Source organism: Metarhizium acridum (genome assembly GCF_019434415.1).
Source record: "Metarhizium acridum strain ARSEF 324 chromosome Unknown scaffold_1, whole genome shotgun sequence".
Lineage (NCBI taxonomy): Eukaryota > Fungi > Ascomycota > Sordariomycetes > Hypocreales > Clavicipitaceae > Metarhizium > Metarhizium acridum.
The window spans coordinates 2,858,838-2,875,271 of record NW_027094015.1 but is presented as its reverse complement, the minus strand read 5'-3'; the positions used below and the strand labels follow the sequence as shown (position 1 = coordinate 2,875,271).

Genomic DNA, 16,434 nt, shown 5'->3' with positions numbered 1-16,434 from the left:
TTCATTCGCTTGAAGTGAATGGCAGGTGGCGGGCAGGCGGCTCGCCAGTCGTCGGCAGCTGCCCGCCATTCAGCGCAGGCTCTTTAACCCTCTCCCTTAATTGTTCCCGCGCTCCCTTGGTTCCCTTGAACGACGAGAAAGCAAAGCCGGTCCATGTTGAAACCATTTATTATTGTCTAGTAGGCCGCCCATCCGACAGGATCCTATTGTCTGTCGTCGTGACTGTCGCCGTCCCAACCCTCAATGGCAAACTCAAACACGACATCGCCATGCCCGCGCTCGATGCGGTGCCCGTTGCGATCCCACAATGCCCTCTCCACGACCTTTACATTTCCATCCCAATCGACCAGCACCACCGTCTGCCTCTGCGTGCCGTACGTGCCCGTCTCGAAGCCGTTGGCCGCCTGCGCGCTCACCTCGGGCTGCTGGTCCAGCAGGATCTCCTCCACGGCCCGTAGCTTGCCCTCGTCCCTGGCCCAGGCCGCCCTGCCCTTTGCGCGAGCCGCCTCCATCGACTCGACGTGGCCCTCGTCGCCCAACTCGGGCACGAAAATGGTGTGCCGCAGGAGGCCCGTCAGCTCCTCAAAGCTCGCGCCCGGCCTGGCCGCGGGGAAGGTGTCGGTGTCCAGCACCCCGAACAGGGCCTCTACCAGACGCTCCTCGCTCTCCTCGCGCTCGACGGCCCCGGCCACGGCCTCGCGAAGCATCCTGGTGCCCAGCTCGACCTTTGGCCACGCGGCCTCGGCGTCAAAGGTGGTGTTGCTCAACCCCCACGTCTCCCCCCTCTGCTCGGCCACGATGGGCACCTCGTCGGCGCGCCCAGCCCGGTTGCTGACGATGGCTATGCCCTCCCCCTTCTTCCTCAGCTTGCCGCAGACCAAGGAGAACCCCCCCACTCCCTTGACGCCGTCGTCCTTGACGAGCTGCTCCACGCCGTCTTTGATGCTGCTCCCCAGCCCGGCCAGCCAGGCCGTCACCACGGCGCCGCGGCTCTTCCTCCCGTGGACGGGGTGGCTGGCGTCGTGGGCGTCGGCCTCGCGGTAGTTGGTCAGGACGGCGAATATCCCCGATTTCGTTATGCCCAGCCAGGTGCCCTTTTCCGCGCGCTGGAGGTCCCTTGACGACAGCACCTGCTCGCCAGAGGTTGGGTGTGTCCACCAGTGAGGGCGGGATGTCGGGCGCAGGATAAACTCGTCCCTGTTGTCAATCAAGATGAGGGGGTAGTCGGGATGCGCCGTGGTAAATAGCACTATGCACATCTTGTATCTTGATATGTCGATTAGATGCTGTGATGTTGGAAAAAAAAAAAAAAAAGTTGCGCGTGTGCCGGTCGCAAGAGTGGTTGGAGGCTCGTCAGCGCCGAGGTTCCTCGGATGGTCTTGGGAAGTTGTGCTGGTGGTTCGTAGGCAGGTCGTGTACTAATGCAAAGAAGCCGCCACAGCCCGACGGCGTCTCATGGTCGTGGAATGCGGACAGGCCAAGACGAGACAAGTCGTCAGATCATGAGGTGTTCTCATTGAAAAGTGGCATGCATCTCATCGGACCGTCGCTCACTTCTCCAGCCCAACGGCCCACTTTCCCAGGCCAAGATTCGCCACAACCACCACATTTCAAATTCTGCAACACGATATTCCCTCGGTAGCTCCCTTGGTGCCGTCCTCTATAGTTTCTATCATGACTGTGTGTCCTTGAGCATGTCACGGTTCTCTCCTTTGGGTATAGCCAAGCACCCGGTGTTTGTACCGTTGGGTTCTACATGATGCAGTGCTGGCACAGATATTGGGATAAGCTGGGAAAAAAAAAATCATGATGAAAATCTATAGTCTCTATTATGATCTAATTCGCATCCATTTCAACTTTTATTATTCCTCATGTACTCCGCTGCGTGCAGTGCAAAAATGGCAGTCTATGATGCTCAACTTGGACGATGCAACTACCTCTTGTTAAAGTTCAAGAATCGACTCTGTTTTTTTTTAAGTTAGCACGGAAACTCTACCAGGTCTGGAATAGACGTACCGCGGTAAAAAGAATGATTAAATTGCTGCCAATAAAGGCTATATAAATACCCAAGTCTCTCCACCGGTTATCAAACGACATGTTGAGACGTCGGTAAAACTCGTCGCCGATTTTGTACGCGCAATACTCGCAATTTTGCGTATCGTTGCTGGCGAGATATCCCGGTGCACCACGCTCAAAAAACGGCGTCATGTACTCCCCGCACGTCATGTTGCTGGGTGCAGTGAAGCGGTTCACCTCGGACGGGGTGCAGACAACCCGGAGCCCGTGCAGAGCCGTCGTTACCATGCCGCTGATGAGCCGGGTGAAGGGGTCGAGTTGGTAGAGCCAAGCGCGCCAGAAGCCCGGCATTTGGGGCGCCGGGATGGTGACTCCGCAGAAGAGAGCGAATATGATGATGATGAAGGGGTCGAACTGGGCCGAGATTCGGGGCGAGGGCGTCAGCGATGCCAGAACCTGGCCCAGGGTGACGGCAAAGACTTCGGTGATGAGAACCATGAAGAATTGGTAGCCGGCTCGTGAGGGCGTGGCGTCTAGGCCCGGCATAAAGTATAGGCAGACAAAGAAGACGACTGCGCAAAGCATCGAGTAGGGCATCTCGGCGGCGACAATGGCCGTGGCAAAGGTCCAGGGCGAGTACATCTTGGATGAGGCTTCGCGGAAAAAGAGGGCTCGCTTGATGTGGAACATGACTTCCACTTGGGTGATGATGAGGGCTGGCAGAACCGTGACCTGGAAGATGACGAAGACTGTGTACTGGAGCGAGGATCTGGACGTGTCGAGGCTGAGATACGTTAGACCGGAGAAGAAGGCCACGGCAAAGTGGTTGAACAGCCGAGTAAAGAGGTAGTTTGGCGAGCGCCAGAATGCGCGGAACATGCGGCGAACCACAATCTTGATTTGGTGGTGAATCGGCGAGGCGTATTCCTTCTCCAGGTCGGGGTTCGCATGCTGCGCTACGCATTTTCGCTCCTCCCTCATGTCAACAATGGCCTTCTTGGCACGCTCGAGCTCGGGGCTCTCATCCCAGATATCTGCCCAGTCACGCTCACCAATCCGGGGACAACTGCCGGCACCAATGGCCTCGAGCATGAACTCGGCGACGTTGTCCGTAGGGGCGGCCTCGGCTCCATGACGCCTCAGATATGCCCGCAAGATGCAAGCGTCTTGGCCAATGTCACCAAAGTAGACGGTCCGGCCGCCACGCTGAAGGAGCAAGAGCCGATCAAAGTTTTCGAACAGAGCAGCGTTGGGTTGATGGATCGTGCAGAGAATAGCTTGTCCTGCCGCAGCGAGCTTCTTGAGGAATCGGACAATGTTGAACGCACTCTGACTGTCGAGTCCCGACGTGGGCTCGTCCAGAAAGAGGAGAAGTTCTGGCTTGGCAGCAAGTTCAACGCCAATGGTGACTCGCTTGCGCTGCTCGACCGTCAGACCGGCTTCCGCAGTGCCAATGATGCAGTCTGCGATGTGTTCCATTTCCAACAAGGCAATGATTTCCTCAACGTAGGCGTGGCGTTCGGCCGGGGGAGTCCCATACGGCTGGCGAAGGTCGGCGGAGAACCGCAGGGCCTCACGAACAGTCTGCGTCGGCTCGTGCAAATCAAGTTGTTCGGCATACGACGTTGATCGCTGGAACTGCTTGCCAGGCTTGAAGCCATCGACGAGGACGTCGCCGGTGATGACGCCGATGTTCTTGCGGGATGCGAGAACGTCGAGAAGGGTCGTTTTGCCGGCTCCCGAAGCGCCCATGAGAGCCGTCAGCTCACCAGGTCGAACGTAGCCGAATATATTGTTGAGAAGGCGGCGTGTGCCTCCCGGAACAGGGACATCATAGTTGAGATTCTCCCATGTGAGGATACTTTCCGACTTGATGCTGAGATCGGATCCAACCTCATTCGACTTGTCCTTGCGCCTGGCCTCCCGCTTCTGTAGCAGTTTCTCATTCAAGGCTGCACGTTCCTTGTTAGGGCGCTGGTAAACCTTGAATGAGTTGCCTCCCATTCCAAACTTGACGACTTCGCCGAGCACAACGTTGAGAATCAGGAAGAAAATGATGATGCTCAAGACAATCCCCCAGTTCCGCCACAGGTCGCCGGGATAGTACGAAAAGCCCTGTGCAATGTAATCCGGCCCTGCAACAAATGTTGTTCCCGCGTTGGAGCCAGGCAACGTGCAGACCTGATGGTCAATATCGGTGTATCCCGGCCCAGAAGGAATCAAAGAGTCCGCAGTGCAAGTCATGTCGATGCGTTGAAACTCATTCTGCATCAGTGAGCTGAAGATTAGACCTAGCGGGTTCACCCAGTAAATCCATCGAAGCCACACTTTTTCAGACTGATACTGAATGATGTAGCCCGAGGTGGTGACGAAGAGCGTAATGATGACAACAGCAAACTTGATGGCATAGTCAAAGTCGGGGCTCACACAGCCGATGATTCGGAAGAACAGCGTCATGGCGATGTTTCCCGACAGAATCAAGAGGTAAAAGGTGAAAAAAGCACCGGCATCCCTCACCAGGCCACTCATGAAGTACACAATGATGGAGAATAGCATGATCTCGGACGCTGCAAACGCCTGGTCGACGATGATCTGCCCAATCCATAGCGCGGACGGTCGATGGAACGCAAAGGCCTTGTGCTTGTTCACAATAGCCCTGCCCAACATTGTTCCTGCCAGTTCGGAAAACGCCTGAAACGCGTTGAACAAAAGGGCCACGAAGAGAAGACCGCCCTTGCTGAAGGCACTGGCAGAGGTCTTTTCCAAGTTGAGATAGAGTGTGCCGAGGACAATGGCGATGACGATACTCCGGACCCATGCAAGCGTGAGGTTGAACCGGTCCTGGAGCTTGAGAGTAAACTGCCGCTTCACAAGGGCCCATACCTGCAGGTGGAAGCCGACCTGGTAGACGGATCGCTTGGAAGCGCCTCGTTTGCTTTCCTTGACGGCAATCTGAAAGTCATTGTGCTTGTGCTTTTCCTTCTCCAAGTTGGCCTTGTATTCCGCAATCTCGGACTCGAGCTTCTTCTGGTAGTTGGACTTGCGGAATGCCTCGCGCAGAGTATCCGGGCTGTGAGGGGAGTTGTTTTCCGAGCATCCCGGCGCGTACTGTCTTTCGAACTCGTCGGTGCAGCCGGTCAAGTAGTCCGGTGTGGTTTGTCGAGGCCTTGGAGCAATTCCGAGTCCTTCAAAGTAGCTTCGGGCTTCGTTGGCGGGACCAAAGTAGACTTGCTTGCCCTCGTCGATAACCATGACCTTGTCAAAGAGCCTGTAAATGTTCTCGGATGCCTGGTAAAGGGACACGAAGGTGGTCGTCTTGTACAAGTTGGTCAGAATGCGAAGTGATCTCGTAAAGTCCAAGGCGGTACTGGCATCAAGGCCGCGCGTGCTGTTATCCCAGGACAAGATGCAGGCATTGGTGATCATCATCTCTGCGATCGAGACTCGTTTCCTCTCGCCACCAGAGATGCCTCTGACAAAATGATCACCCACAACCGTCTTTCGAGTGTGTTCGATGTTGAACATCTTGAGCAGCGTGGAGATCACATGCTCCTTGAAGTCGTCCTTGGTCATATTTCCAGGCCGTTTGGCGGGCATCTTGGTGTCGAGGGCAAATCCTAGCGTCTGTTCTACTGTAAGAGTTGGGTGGTGAATGTCGTCCTCGGCATTGTAGACGGCCTCGGCTCGATAGCGGCTGAATTCCTTGGCCGTCCAGGGGCCGTAAAAGACGTCTCCTTGAACGCTGGTGTATCCGTGCCTTTGGTTGGCAATGGTCTTGAGGAATGTCGTGCAGCCGGAACCTGGTTTGCCCAGGACGAGGACCATTTCTCCAGGATTGCACACGCCCTGGAAGCCGTCGAGGAGGGTTGCCTCTGGCGGTTTCTTGCCCAGGCCCAACAGGTTCATGACTGGCGTTATGACATCGAAGAAATTGATGAATGCATTGGGGAATGTCTGGACGTAGTTGGCCATGCCACCGATGCCCTTGACCGTCAATCCATCCCAGCAGACTCCGATATGCTTCGGCTTGATCCCAGCAGCCTCATCGGCGGCAAGGCTACCGCGCAGGGCAGTTTCGAGGTCAAACAGGGACTCATCATCTGTGCCTCTAGAGTCTACGGGAGCTGCTTTTTCGGGGTCAATGTTCTTGACGGCGCTGCGCCTACGGCTCACTCGAGAAGCACTTGTCAACTCCCTTTGCAATTGCACAAAATCAGCCTCGGCCTGTTCTACAGATACACCAGACGGCACGTCAGCGGCATGATTTCCCGTAGTTTGGTTGTCGCCTGCGGTCAATGCAGAATCGCGAGACTGAGGTCGGGACGCGGGTGCATGTCGTCCTATTTGGGCCTCGGATTGCCCAACGGGATGATGGTGCGCCATATATATCCTACTCTACCTGCTACCGTCCCATCAATGTCGTTGAAGAGGCGGAATCGGATAATTAGTCCCTCACTATCTCGCCTGTAGGATGTTCTCTCGGTGTAATGGGCGAAAGCAGAACCTAGATGTCGTTGCCGCGTTGGTGTTGTGGTGATGACAACTAGGAGGAGGGCTGCGAATAGTTTTTTTTTTTTTTTTTTTTTTTTTTTTTTTTCCTTTTCCTATAGTTCAGTGTTGATATCAGTCCAGATGAAGTGACAGGTGACCAGGATGTCCACAGGGAAGGCACGCCTCGAAGAGTTCGATATTGAAGGATACTATGCTGGGCCGAAGCCTTCCCCGTGCGTATGTATGGATGGCGGTGGGGGGGAGAGAAGCGGAACTGGGCAGCACGGCTCCGAAGCGTTGAACATCAATTTAGCGAAACACAATGGAGGAGGGTCGGAAGCATGCCACCGGGAAACCCAGAAACTACTACTCATATGTACATACCTAGGCATTGAGCAATGTGTGGTGCGGTGGGCAGACGAGATGTGGACGCAGATGGGGACGGGCGCTTTGCATGTGGGGGAGACATTTGGGCGGATGGCGAAGAAACCTTGTCAGGAAATAATAATAACTGAGGTCAAATATCCAAATACGACACAGGGGCGAGATTGATGCCCAGGATCTACAGTGTAAGTCGGTCTTGGCGTCCCGGAACTGGCGAATGCGCCGCCCTTCACGCCAGCTCAGTCCAAGGCCGGAGTCGCGCGCTGCCACAACCACATTGCTCCCTCTCCTTGCCCCGGCGTATTACTTGACATTATTATTAAAGCGAGCCGGTGGGTTCTAGGAATAACAGGGAGTCACGGACGACGACGAGCGGAGACCAAGCCGGGCGCAAGACGGGAACCGTGAACAATTTGGTCACGGAAATAGAGCGGGACCCGCGGCCAACGGCAAACTTGGACAAAAGTTATATTGACTACTAGTTACTAATCGATGAAGCGGACAGAAGACGGGGTGGGAAGAAGCTTGGATTTTGCTGTCCGTAAATGTCGGTGTACTCGCAAGGAGCCCGGTGAGTCACTGACGGTTGTCAAATGTTGTCTAATCAATCAATCAATCAATCAACCACCAGCTCAATGCCCCATGACCAGCGATGGACAGACATTGGACGCTTCACAGACCATGGCGTGCATACACAGCACATGCGTGTCATGTCTGTGTAGCTGGTGAGTCACTCGGAGAAACACGCAAACAAAAGGGACAATGCAGATGGATTACTCACGCCGACCACCCTCAAACAGGTCAAGACTGCCAACTTGCTTTGTCTGGTTGTGTTTCAGTTCCCCCGTGTGGGGCTGCTTCGAGTTTGCTTTTCCTTTTCCTCATGCAAGTTGTTGGAAAGCATCATTGATCCAATGACCTTGTACCATGGCACTGACCAGCAGCCACACTTCCTGTGTCCAAGGACTTCGACAACTACTAGTAATAGGCTCGTTACCGAGATTGGCGGACTCACTTGAGCTTCTACCCTAGCCCAAAAAGGCGCCGGTTGTACGGAGTAGACCATTGTTGGTTTCGCCGGACGTGGCGTATCGTGGGCGCCGACGTTAAACGCCACGTGGTTGAAGTACGGTAGCGAAAAGAAAACTTGAAGCGTCCAACCTGAACCGACGCGAGTGCTCATTTCGGTACGAGCCAGTATGCAGCAGTCTCTCCCCCAGGTCAGGACTAGGCCTGCCGGCGATGGACGGATATAGCAACCTTACATATACATGCTTGGTCGCGGGAAAACTTGCATTGGCTCCTCTTCCAACCTCCTCCGTCTTCAAGCGTCAACCCCCGGGCCCAATGCCGGTTCCGGTGCCGGGGGTGAAGCACCCTTGGCCCGGTCAAGAGTACGGTCGCACAATGTAAAAACCAAGAGCCAACAAGGAAGGGACCTTGTAGCTTTTCTCCTTTTCTCTATGTGCTCCATCTTTTCGTGCCGGTTACTGCGCCCGGGGGCCTTTCTCTTTGCGCATCATACGCTCTCCTCCCACACGGAATGCGTCCGGTTGGAAGAACAACGAATGCCTTCTTCGCCTCCTTATGCCTGGCCGCGTACAACTTTGGCTTCATCACATGTATCTGTGTCTACCGCTACAAAAATCGAAGAATACAGTTGCGGCAGACCAAATCTTGTGTCTCGGTGACATGCATCGCGCCCGTTGGAGCAACTGAGACGGTCGGCTTGTAAGCTGGATGGTTCCACCTGCAGGGACACATGTACATACATCTAATATGATGCACCTGTGTTCCATCAAAGCCAGCATCATAAGGGCATTCAAGGCTTTGCGGCAGTTGCCTAACAGCCGACGTACAAGCGGCAACAGGAGCTCAACGAGCGCAATTTCCAACATTTGCATCCTGCAAGGGGAAACACGAGAACCCGGTGATGGCCGTGGGATCCGCAGAAGGAAAGCATCCTGGGACAGTGAGAGACGGGCCATGGATCTCGGATAGAGCCGATAATCTCGCTATGCATCGGGTCTTTATACTCTGCCGAATGTCCGGGCTTGATGATCTTGACTCTTGTTGAGCATATCTCGCGCCGTCCAAACAGCCGAAAAGACACCATGGCCCCAGTTTATGCTCGATGTAATACCTATTGGCAAGAAAAACTATGCAGACCGGATAGTATGGTCTCTGTTTGTATCGGCCCGGGCCTTTAGTCGATGCTTCAGTCTCATATTTCATCTCCGAGTCCACAGATTCACCCCAGTCGCCATTTGCGGTCAAGATGAGCAAGTGTGGCTGAAAATGTATCGTACTTGCTAGCAGCAGACTACCTGGGTAGTTAGATTGTATACTAGGCTGTATAATGCCTAGAACATACGCTACTTAGTGTTATAAAATAACATTGAACTTTAAAATATAGCTAATCGAACAGTTGCAGAATTATACGGACTATCAGGGAGCTGCCTAGCAAGGCTATAACGTTGCACATTCCTTCCCCTTTATCCAACTGTCCGTCATTTGCAGTTTCTAGTGAGATGGAATGAGGGATAATGATCTACTATGGCCAGATGGCAGGTGAGCCAAGCCCGATGCCCACGTGAGTCCTTGCCATAGATGTAACCAAAGCTGCACAATGAGGTCGGATGCGATTGGCCCTTTTAAGGCTCTTAGATTCGAGCCCATGGAAAAGTTGATATCCGGCCTCTAAAGCTGCTGCTACTATTAGAGTCGAGCCGTTTAAAGGTGCCCACAGCCCTCAACACCAAAACACCAAGATGGCGATAACCCACAAAGATAAGAGAGGATTCTGAATTTTGAGTGAATAGCAGTAATTCAACGTCATCTGGACTAGTTGTCAGTCAAGTCTCAACTACATGAGGCTAGTGATTGCGGCAACGCAGCGTTCAATATTCGCAGACTTCTCATCAAAGACATCGGGAAGCAAAGCTGGAAGGCTCCATCTCAGCACTTACTACCCTTTGCAGAGCACTCAAGTGCAGTGCTGCTTAAATATACCAATTCAAGGCCACCTAGACCAATTACAGTATAATTTCCAAGACCTGTGGCTTGTAATATGGTGGCGAAGCAGCTTGACCACTCCGTAGAGAAAGCAAAGCTGAGAGGCTGTGCCACAGCACCTTCACCTCTTTCGGCGCAGCTTTGCTTAAATGACTGCATATATAAAATCGGTTTCTTGTCCTGTGCAACGCATTGGCTTGTGGCCGAGTCCTCCTTCATCCCCGCACTTGCAGCCTGATGGAAGCCTGAGTGATCAGTATTTGCGACGAGTGGTCATGATACAATGCCTACCTTATTCCATGAAGCATCGCCAACAGCCTCTCCTTTATCCCTTCATCCTGGAAAAGCGCCAATTCAATGTTTTTGAGGCCTTTCGATGCGGCTACTGCAACGTGACGAGGCAGGCAACCTTAGCCTTACCCCAGACCTCTCCTCTGACCATGTTCCCCCTTACGCGATCCTTTCCCACACCTGGGGACCAGACGAGGTCATTTTCGCGGATCTGGCCAAGGTGCCGGGTGGTTGGCAGCGCAAAGCCGGTTACCGCAAGATTGAGTTCTGCGCTGAGCAGGCGAGACGACACGGCTTGCAATTCTTCTGGGTCGACACTTGCTGTATCGACAAATCTGACGGCATCGAGCTTCAGACTGCGATCAATAGCATGTTTCGGTGGTATCGCGATGCAAAAAGATGCTACGTCTACCTGTCCGATGTCTCTAGCCCTATAGTCTTCGGTCGACAGAAGAGCATGATGCCGTGGGATGATGCATTTCGACAGAGTAGATGGTTCACTCGTGGGTGGACGCTGCAGGAGCTCATCGCCCCGAAAACAGTCGATTTCTATTCCAAACAAGGGGCTTGGCTAGGCGACAAGCAGTCATTAGAGCCTGCGATACGCGATATTACAGGCATTCCTGCGAGTGCTCTACGTGGTACACCCTTGTCCGACTTCCCCGTCTCAGAACGTGAGGCGTGGGCACGCGACCGTCAAACCAAATACGAGGAGGACATGGCGTACTCGCTTCTTGGTATATTTGATGTTCACATGCCGCTAATTTATGGCGAGGGGCGAGAAAAAGCACAGAGACGGCTGCGGGAAGAGGTCCAGAAAGCAATCAAGGGTAAGATCAACCTAAGGGTTAACCAGGGGTTAACTTGGAAACTAACAGCGTTAGGGACACGAACCATTGATTTCTCTGTGGCCTTTAGCCTGTCTGAAGTTCCCGAGATCCAAAACTTTGTGGCACGAGAAACGGAAATTACAGAGATACGCAGAACACTGAGCTCAGATGGAAGCCGTCGCGTTGTTATCCTCCACGGTCTTGGCGGCATTGGCAAGACACAGCTTGCCGTAGCATACACAAAGCGATATCGAGATGAATATTCCGCGATATTCTGGTTCAACATTAAAGACGAAGAGTCTATTCAACAGAGCTTCACTAAAGTCGCGAGGCAGATTTTGCAACAGCACCCTAATGCTAGCCGCCTCAATGTACTAGACCTACATGAAAGTCACAACGAGGTAGTCGAAGCTGTTAAAATATGGCTCAGCTTGCCAGGCAACACCAGGTGGCTTATTATATACGACAACTACGATAACCCGAGATTGACTGACGGCACGCATGACAAGGGAATCGATAACAATCGCTTTATTCCTACGGCGCACCAAGGCTCAATTGTCATCACGACGCGATTGTCAAAAGTCGATATAGGGCATCCGATTCGAATAAGGAAGCTGGAATCGATGGACGACAGTCTCAAGATCCTATCATTGGCCTCGTGTCGAGATGGCTTGCACGATGGTAAGGGATATCGCAGACAATAACCAGGCTTTACTAACAATTGCTACAGACATAGATGCTAAGAAGCTTGTAGAGAAGCTGGATGGGCTTCCGCTTGCCCTTGCCACGGCTGGAGCGTACCTGAGGCGTGTTTCAACCAGCTTGGGTGACTACCTGCGCCTTTACGAGACATCATGGGCGAGACTTCACACAAGCACTCCAAGCCTAGGTTCTTACGGAGATCGCACATTATGCTCCACGTGGCAAGTCTCATACCAACAAGTCCAGGAACAAAACCCTCTTGCAGCTTATTTGCTCCGATGGTGGGCCTACTTTAGCAACGAGGACATATGGCTCGAACTTCTCCAGCCCAACGGTGAAGACGGCCCAGCGTGGATGTACGACCTAGCTAATGAGCTGAAGTTTCATTGCGCGATGGGAATACTACATGACTACGGATTTGTCGAGCCGCACCCCGCCAGTGTAGATCAGATCGAATCAAGGGGATACAGTATTCATGGCTGCTTGCACACTTGGACCATTCATATATTAAATCAAGAGTGGGATAAGCATCTAGGTAAGCTCGCGGTAAGATGCATAGCCTTACACGTTCCGTCACCAGACGACCCTCAATTCTGGCCCCTTCAAAGGCGACTTCTGCCACACGCAATGATGTCTTGTGCCAGAATCCAATACAGTGGTGAAGAATTGGATTGGGCCTTTTACAACCTAGGTCTCCTTTTCTCGGAGCTAGGCAGGCTGCAAGAGGCTGAGGACATGTACCTAAGAGCGCTCCGAGGGTACGAGCAGGCTTGGGGATCAGATCATACGTTAACACTACACACGGTCAATAGCATAGGGTGTCTTTATAAAAACCAAGGAAAGCTACAAGAGGCCGAGGAGATGTACTCCAGAGCTCTCCGAGGGCATGAGAAGGCAAGGGGACCAGATCACACCTCCACGCTAGACACGATTAATAACCTAGGGACTCTTTACGCGGACCAAGGCAAGCTGCAAAAGGCTGAGAAAATGTACTTAAAAGCTCTCCGAGGGCTGGAGAAGGCAAGGGGACCAAATCACACCTCAACACTACACATAGTTAATAACCTGGGTCTCCTTTACGCGGGCCAAGGCAAGCGACAAGAGGCCGAGGAGATGTACTTACGGGCGCTTCACGGGTACGAGATCGCGATAGGGCCCCAAAATATTTCGAGGTACAAGCCTGCAATCTACACTACGTGGGGTTTGGGAGCTTTGTCATGGAGTCAGGGCCATCTAGCCGAGGCCAGGAGATATTATCAACGTGCTTACAGCGATCTTAAAGAGCTGGTCGGACCGTCGCATAAAGATTTCAAGTCGCTAAAGAATGATCTGCTTAAGTTGAGTTCTGCAATGAAATATAAGTCCATGTTGACCGTTGGTGCAGATACGCCGAGGCCAACACCACACAAGCCCGGGAGAACAGCGAGAAGCCACCTATAAAACACTACCTCAGCAGTCACCTTGTTAGAGAACAACACAACTTTCTACACACACTTTGCTAGCTTAACTAATCTGTTGCTACTCAATCGAGCTCGTCTGTACCGTTTACCTCTGTGACCTCTCTACGCTCTGTCACGATACCTTACATCTGAAGTATTCTCTCGAAACAGAAACCTTGTATGTCATACTTTGCACTATTTTTTTGTAAAATTCATAGTTGAGCTTATTATTAGTTTTTACGAACAAGAAATAGAACATAAAGGCCATATTTACTTCGCATATATTAATAGGGAACCCGGCTTTCTAAGCAGCTTCGAGGCATGGGATTCCATCTCTGGGGGCACACATGTTATTTTCTCAGAAATACGATGGCACTTTTATGAAGGAATTCCGTCTTTGAGTAATAAATGTGGTATATTTGTTGTTTACTCTATTATCTAACTTGAATAGTTGAGTTGGTTTTTTTTCCTTTGTTCCGGGACTTGCAGCTAAACGCGGCTCACTGGGTTCTCCCCCAGGTGTCCAAAATTTGACCGAGCTATCAATGTTGGACCGGGTGTTGAAGTCGTTTCAAGGGAGAGTGTGCTCACGAATCGAAATCACGACATGCCTTTAAGCAGCTCGGGCTATGCTTGGAAGCAAAGGCCCGGGGCCGGAACTATTAGAACTACTTGCTTTCCGCATAGGGGCTCTGTGTCAATAGGGGAGACGGGTCAAACTTTTTTCGGACCTAATCATCACTCCGAATTGGTCGAGCATACGCTCCTGGCAGTCCAGACAGCTCCTGTTCTGTTAGCCCAAGCTACGGTCCAAATAGTCTGAACTTGCCGACCTTCCGCCAGCCACATTCTTGTGAACTCAAGTCTCTATAACAACCATCGAACCTGCTGCTTGATACTGTCAAAGTTGAAAACAGACTGTGGTGCCAGTTAGACCACGGCATCTCGTGACCCAGCCGCACACCAACTGGCACTGCTACGTACGTATGTGGTAAGCCCGGTATGCGCCTTGGTGGCTTCAGAAATGCTACTGGGCGTTGGGACGGCAATCTCTCGGAGTTCGGGACCTGGTCGGAGCTGTCGGATTGCCTGCTCCGGACCGGACTTGGTAATATCAGTTGTCGGATTACAGCAAGATGGTTATCGGCCTCGGCCATCAAATGGCAAGTTCTCCGCAGAGGACTTGCACGGTACTCGTCGAGAAACAACAGCCAGCGGGCGTTGGGCGGTTGACATGGATATAAGTCGGCGATTATGTTATGGTATTAAAGGCCATTCACATTCCGGCCAGGGCTATTGTTGGCCTTTTCTGAGACAGAATGGCAACTACTGCTAATTCACGTCCCGATATTTGAATTATTATATCACATACGTTGTCGGAAAGTACACCAATTCAACGTTCTGCACTTGGGTATTTGACTGAAATTCCCGGGTGTCATGGATGGATCTTTACCAGATCGCCAAGGATTCAACCACGATTCCAACGTGGAACAATGCGTGGAGTCAATCGCCGGTAAGATCACAAGCGTTACTGTTAATTAGCTTCGCTTCACTCGTAGGAAAGGGACCTTGCTGACCTGTCAACAACAGGAATGGCATCCTAGCTCCTGCAGCTCGTATCATATAAACCTAGACCCGACGCCCGTCTGCAATCCTATCTTACCTAGCGACTGCATGTCATATTATCCCATGCGTAATATAGATTCAGCGCTTTGGGACCCCTTCAACCTCGATGTTTTCTCGGGGCATGTTCCACCAGTCGAATCGGAAGTATCAAAGGAAGATATGAACGAGCTTATGAATCTTCCATATTACTCGCCAGCCGACTCAGCACTGGAGGGCGGCTGCCAGCTCACCCAAATGCCAGATGCTTCGTGTCTTACGCCGCCGCTCGAAACACCACGCCGTCTCAGCGCGAGCGAGACGTCCAACAGCGGTTCCGGCCTCACCCCCGACCGACGTTCGCCGCTCTCCTCCTTCGTGTCGAGTGCATCGTCCCCGGCAAGCAATGCGAGATACAGGCCCAACAGCAAGAAGCCGTCCAAAAGAAGGGCGAGCCGACGCTCCAAGTCGGATGTTCACGAAACATACCCGCACGGCACGCCGGCAGCCATCAATCGGCACGGCAAGGCGCATTTCCGCGTTTGCCGCAATGAGGTGGAGAAGAACTACCGCAGTAGGCTGAGCAATGACTTTAAAATGCTGCTCAGCGTGCTTGTTGACTGTGCAAACGATCAAGACTTGTCGTCTGTGGGACTCGCGGCTGGGACGGAGCAAAGCTGGAGCAAAGGGTCGATACTGAGACTAGCTAGACGCAAGTTACTGGCGCTAAAGGACCAAGATTGTTCATTTTGTTAGTTGGTCAGTATATAAATTGAGATGAGCATTGGCAAATTGAGACTATGCGTGTCAAAGAAGTGCACGATCGATTCGACTTGCAGCTGGTGCTTGTAAATCCACAGTTTAAATGTTCTGTCATTTATCACGTTTGATATTACATTTTTTTTCTTTTTTCAGCTTTTCCATAATTTGCGGATACAGTATGCGCTGCACTCGCTGCACTCGCTCAACTTGTTTGTGAATACACTCGGTCGAGGGCGATATCGCTGGCGATTACTCCGTAGCGACGGGTAATGACTCAATTTACGCCGCTGGATTGACGTAATTGCATTAACACAAGTGTCGCGTTCGCAGTCATGGGTTAAATTGAGCGTGTGTCCTTGATTGAACCTATCTGCAGAGTTGAGGCCTCTCCATAAAGCTTCCAGCTAGGTATTGCTCATGACGATGATTGCTTTCCGAGTATTTGAGCTTTCTTTTTGCAGGACTCACCTATTGTTGAAGCTACACACGTATCTTTCAGCCGCAGCCGATTATTTCATCCATTGACAAACAAACAAGTAAGCATTGTACATGGCTGCTTTTTGCCGTTTCTCATTCAAGCGCTCCGCATTACACTCTGCAAGTCTGCCGCCACTCAACAGCCATCATATCAATGTCCGTCGTCACCTACCCTTGCGATATCCCATGGCCGGTGATTCATAGCCGGTCCTCTTTGAACGCCCAAGTGCTCGACGTTGCACCCCTTCACGACCAAGACATCCGCAATCATGCGCCCACAGCGTCTCACTACACGTGATTGCGACCCTTTCGTTCCTGCGGTCCTGCAACTCTTGTACCAAGCTTCTCGGAACGTCGGGGGTGCCCATGTACCCCGCATAGTTTCTAAACGATGCAGCCCGGATGGCCGTGTGCTGCTCGCCGCT

General features: G+C 52.3%; 4 protein-coding genes across 4 annotated transcripts; 2 read left to right on the top strand and 2 right to left on the bottom strand.

Annotated features, from left to right (window-relative positions):
* Positions 1-203: 203 nt before the first annotated feature.
* J3458_000839 (uncharacterized protein) lies at positions 204-1,259 on the bottom strand (the record flags this gene model as incomplete). The annotated part of the gene is made up of 1 exon (XM_007812958.2): positions 204-1,259. One exon carries the CDS (start codon positions 1,257-1,259, stop codon positions 204-206), a length of 1,056 nt encoding a protein of 351 aa, XP_007811149.2.
* A 366-nt stretch (positions 1,260-1,625) lies between these two features.
* Positions 1,626-6,399, bottom strand: SNQ2_1 (ATP-binding cassette transporter snq2; the record flags this gene model as incomplete). Its single annotated transcript, XM_007812957.2, has 2 exons — positions 1,626-1,963; positions 2,017-6,399. 2 exons carry the CDS (start codon positions 6,397-6,399, stop codon positions 1,934-1,936), a joined length of 4,413 nt encoding a protein of 1,470 aa, XP_007811148.2. The 3' UTR covers positions 1,626-1,933.
* Positions 6,400-10,282: 3,883 nt separating this feature from the next.
* On the top strand, positions 10,283-13,169 carry J3458_000837 (uncharacterized protein; the record flags this gene model as incomplete). The annotated part of the gene is made up of 3 exons (XM_066116367.1): positions 10,283-11,027; positions 11,082-11,708; positions 11,758-13,169. 3 exons carry the CDS (start codon positions 10,283-10,285, stop codon positions 13,167-13,169), a joined length of 2,784 nt encoding a protein of 927 aa, XP_065978249.1.
* A 1,440-nt stretch (positions 13,170-14,609) lies between these two features.
* Positions 14,610-15,526, top strand: J3458_000836 (uncharacterized protein; the record flags this gene model as incomplete). The annotated part of the gene is made up of 2 exons (XM_066116366.1): positions 14,610-14,681; positions 14,759-15,526. The coding sequence occupies 2 exons, from the start codon at positions 14,610-14,612 to the stop codon at positions 15,524-15,526; spliced, it is 840 nt and encodes a 279-aa protein (XP_065978248.1).
* Between the last annotated feature and the right edge of the window lie 908 nt (positions 15,527-16,434).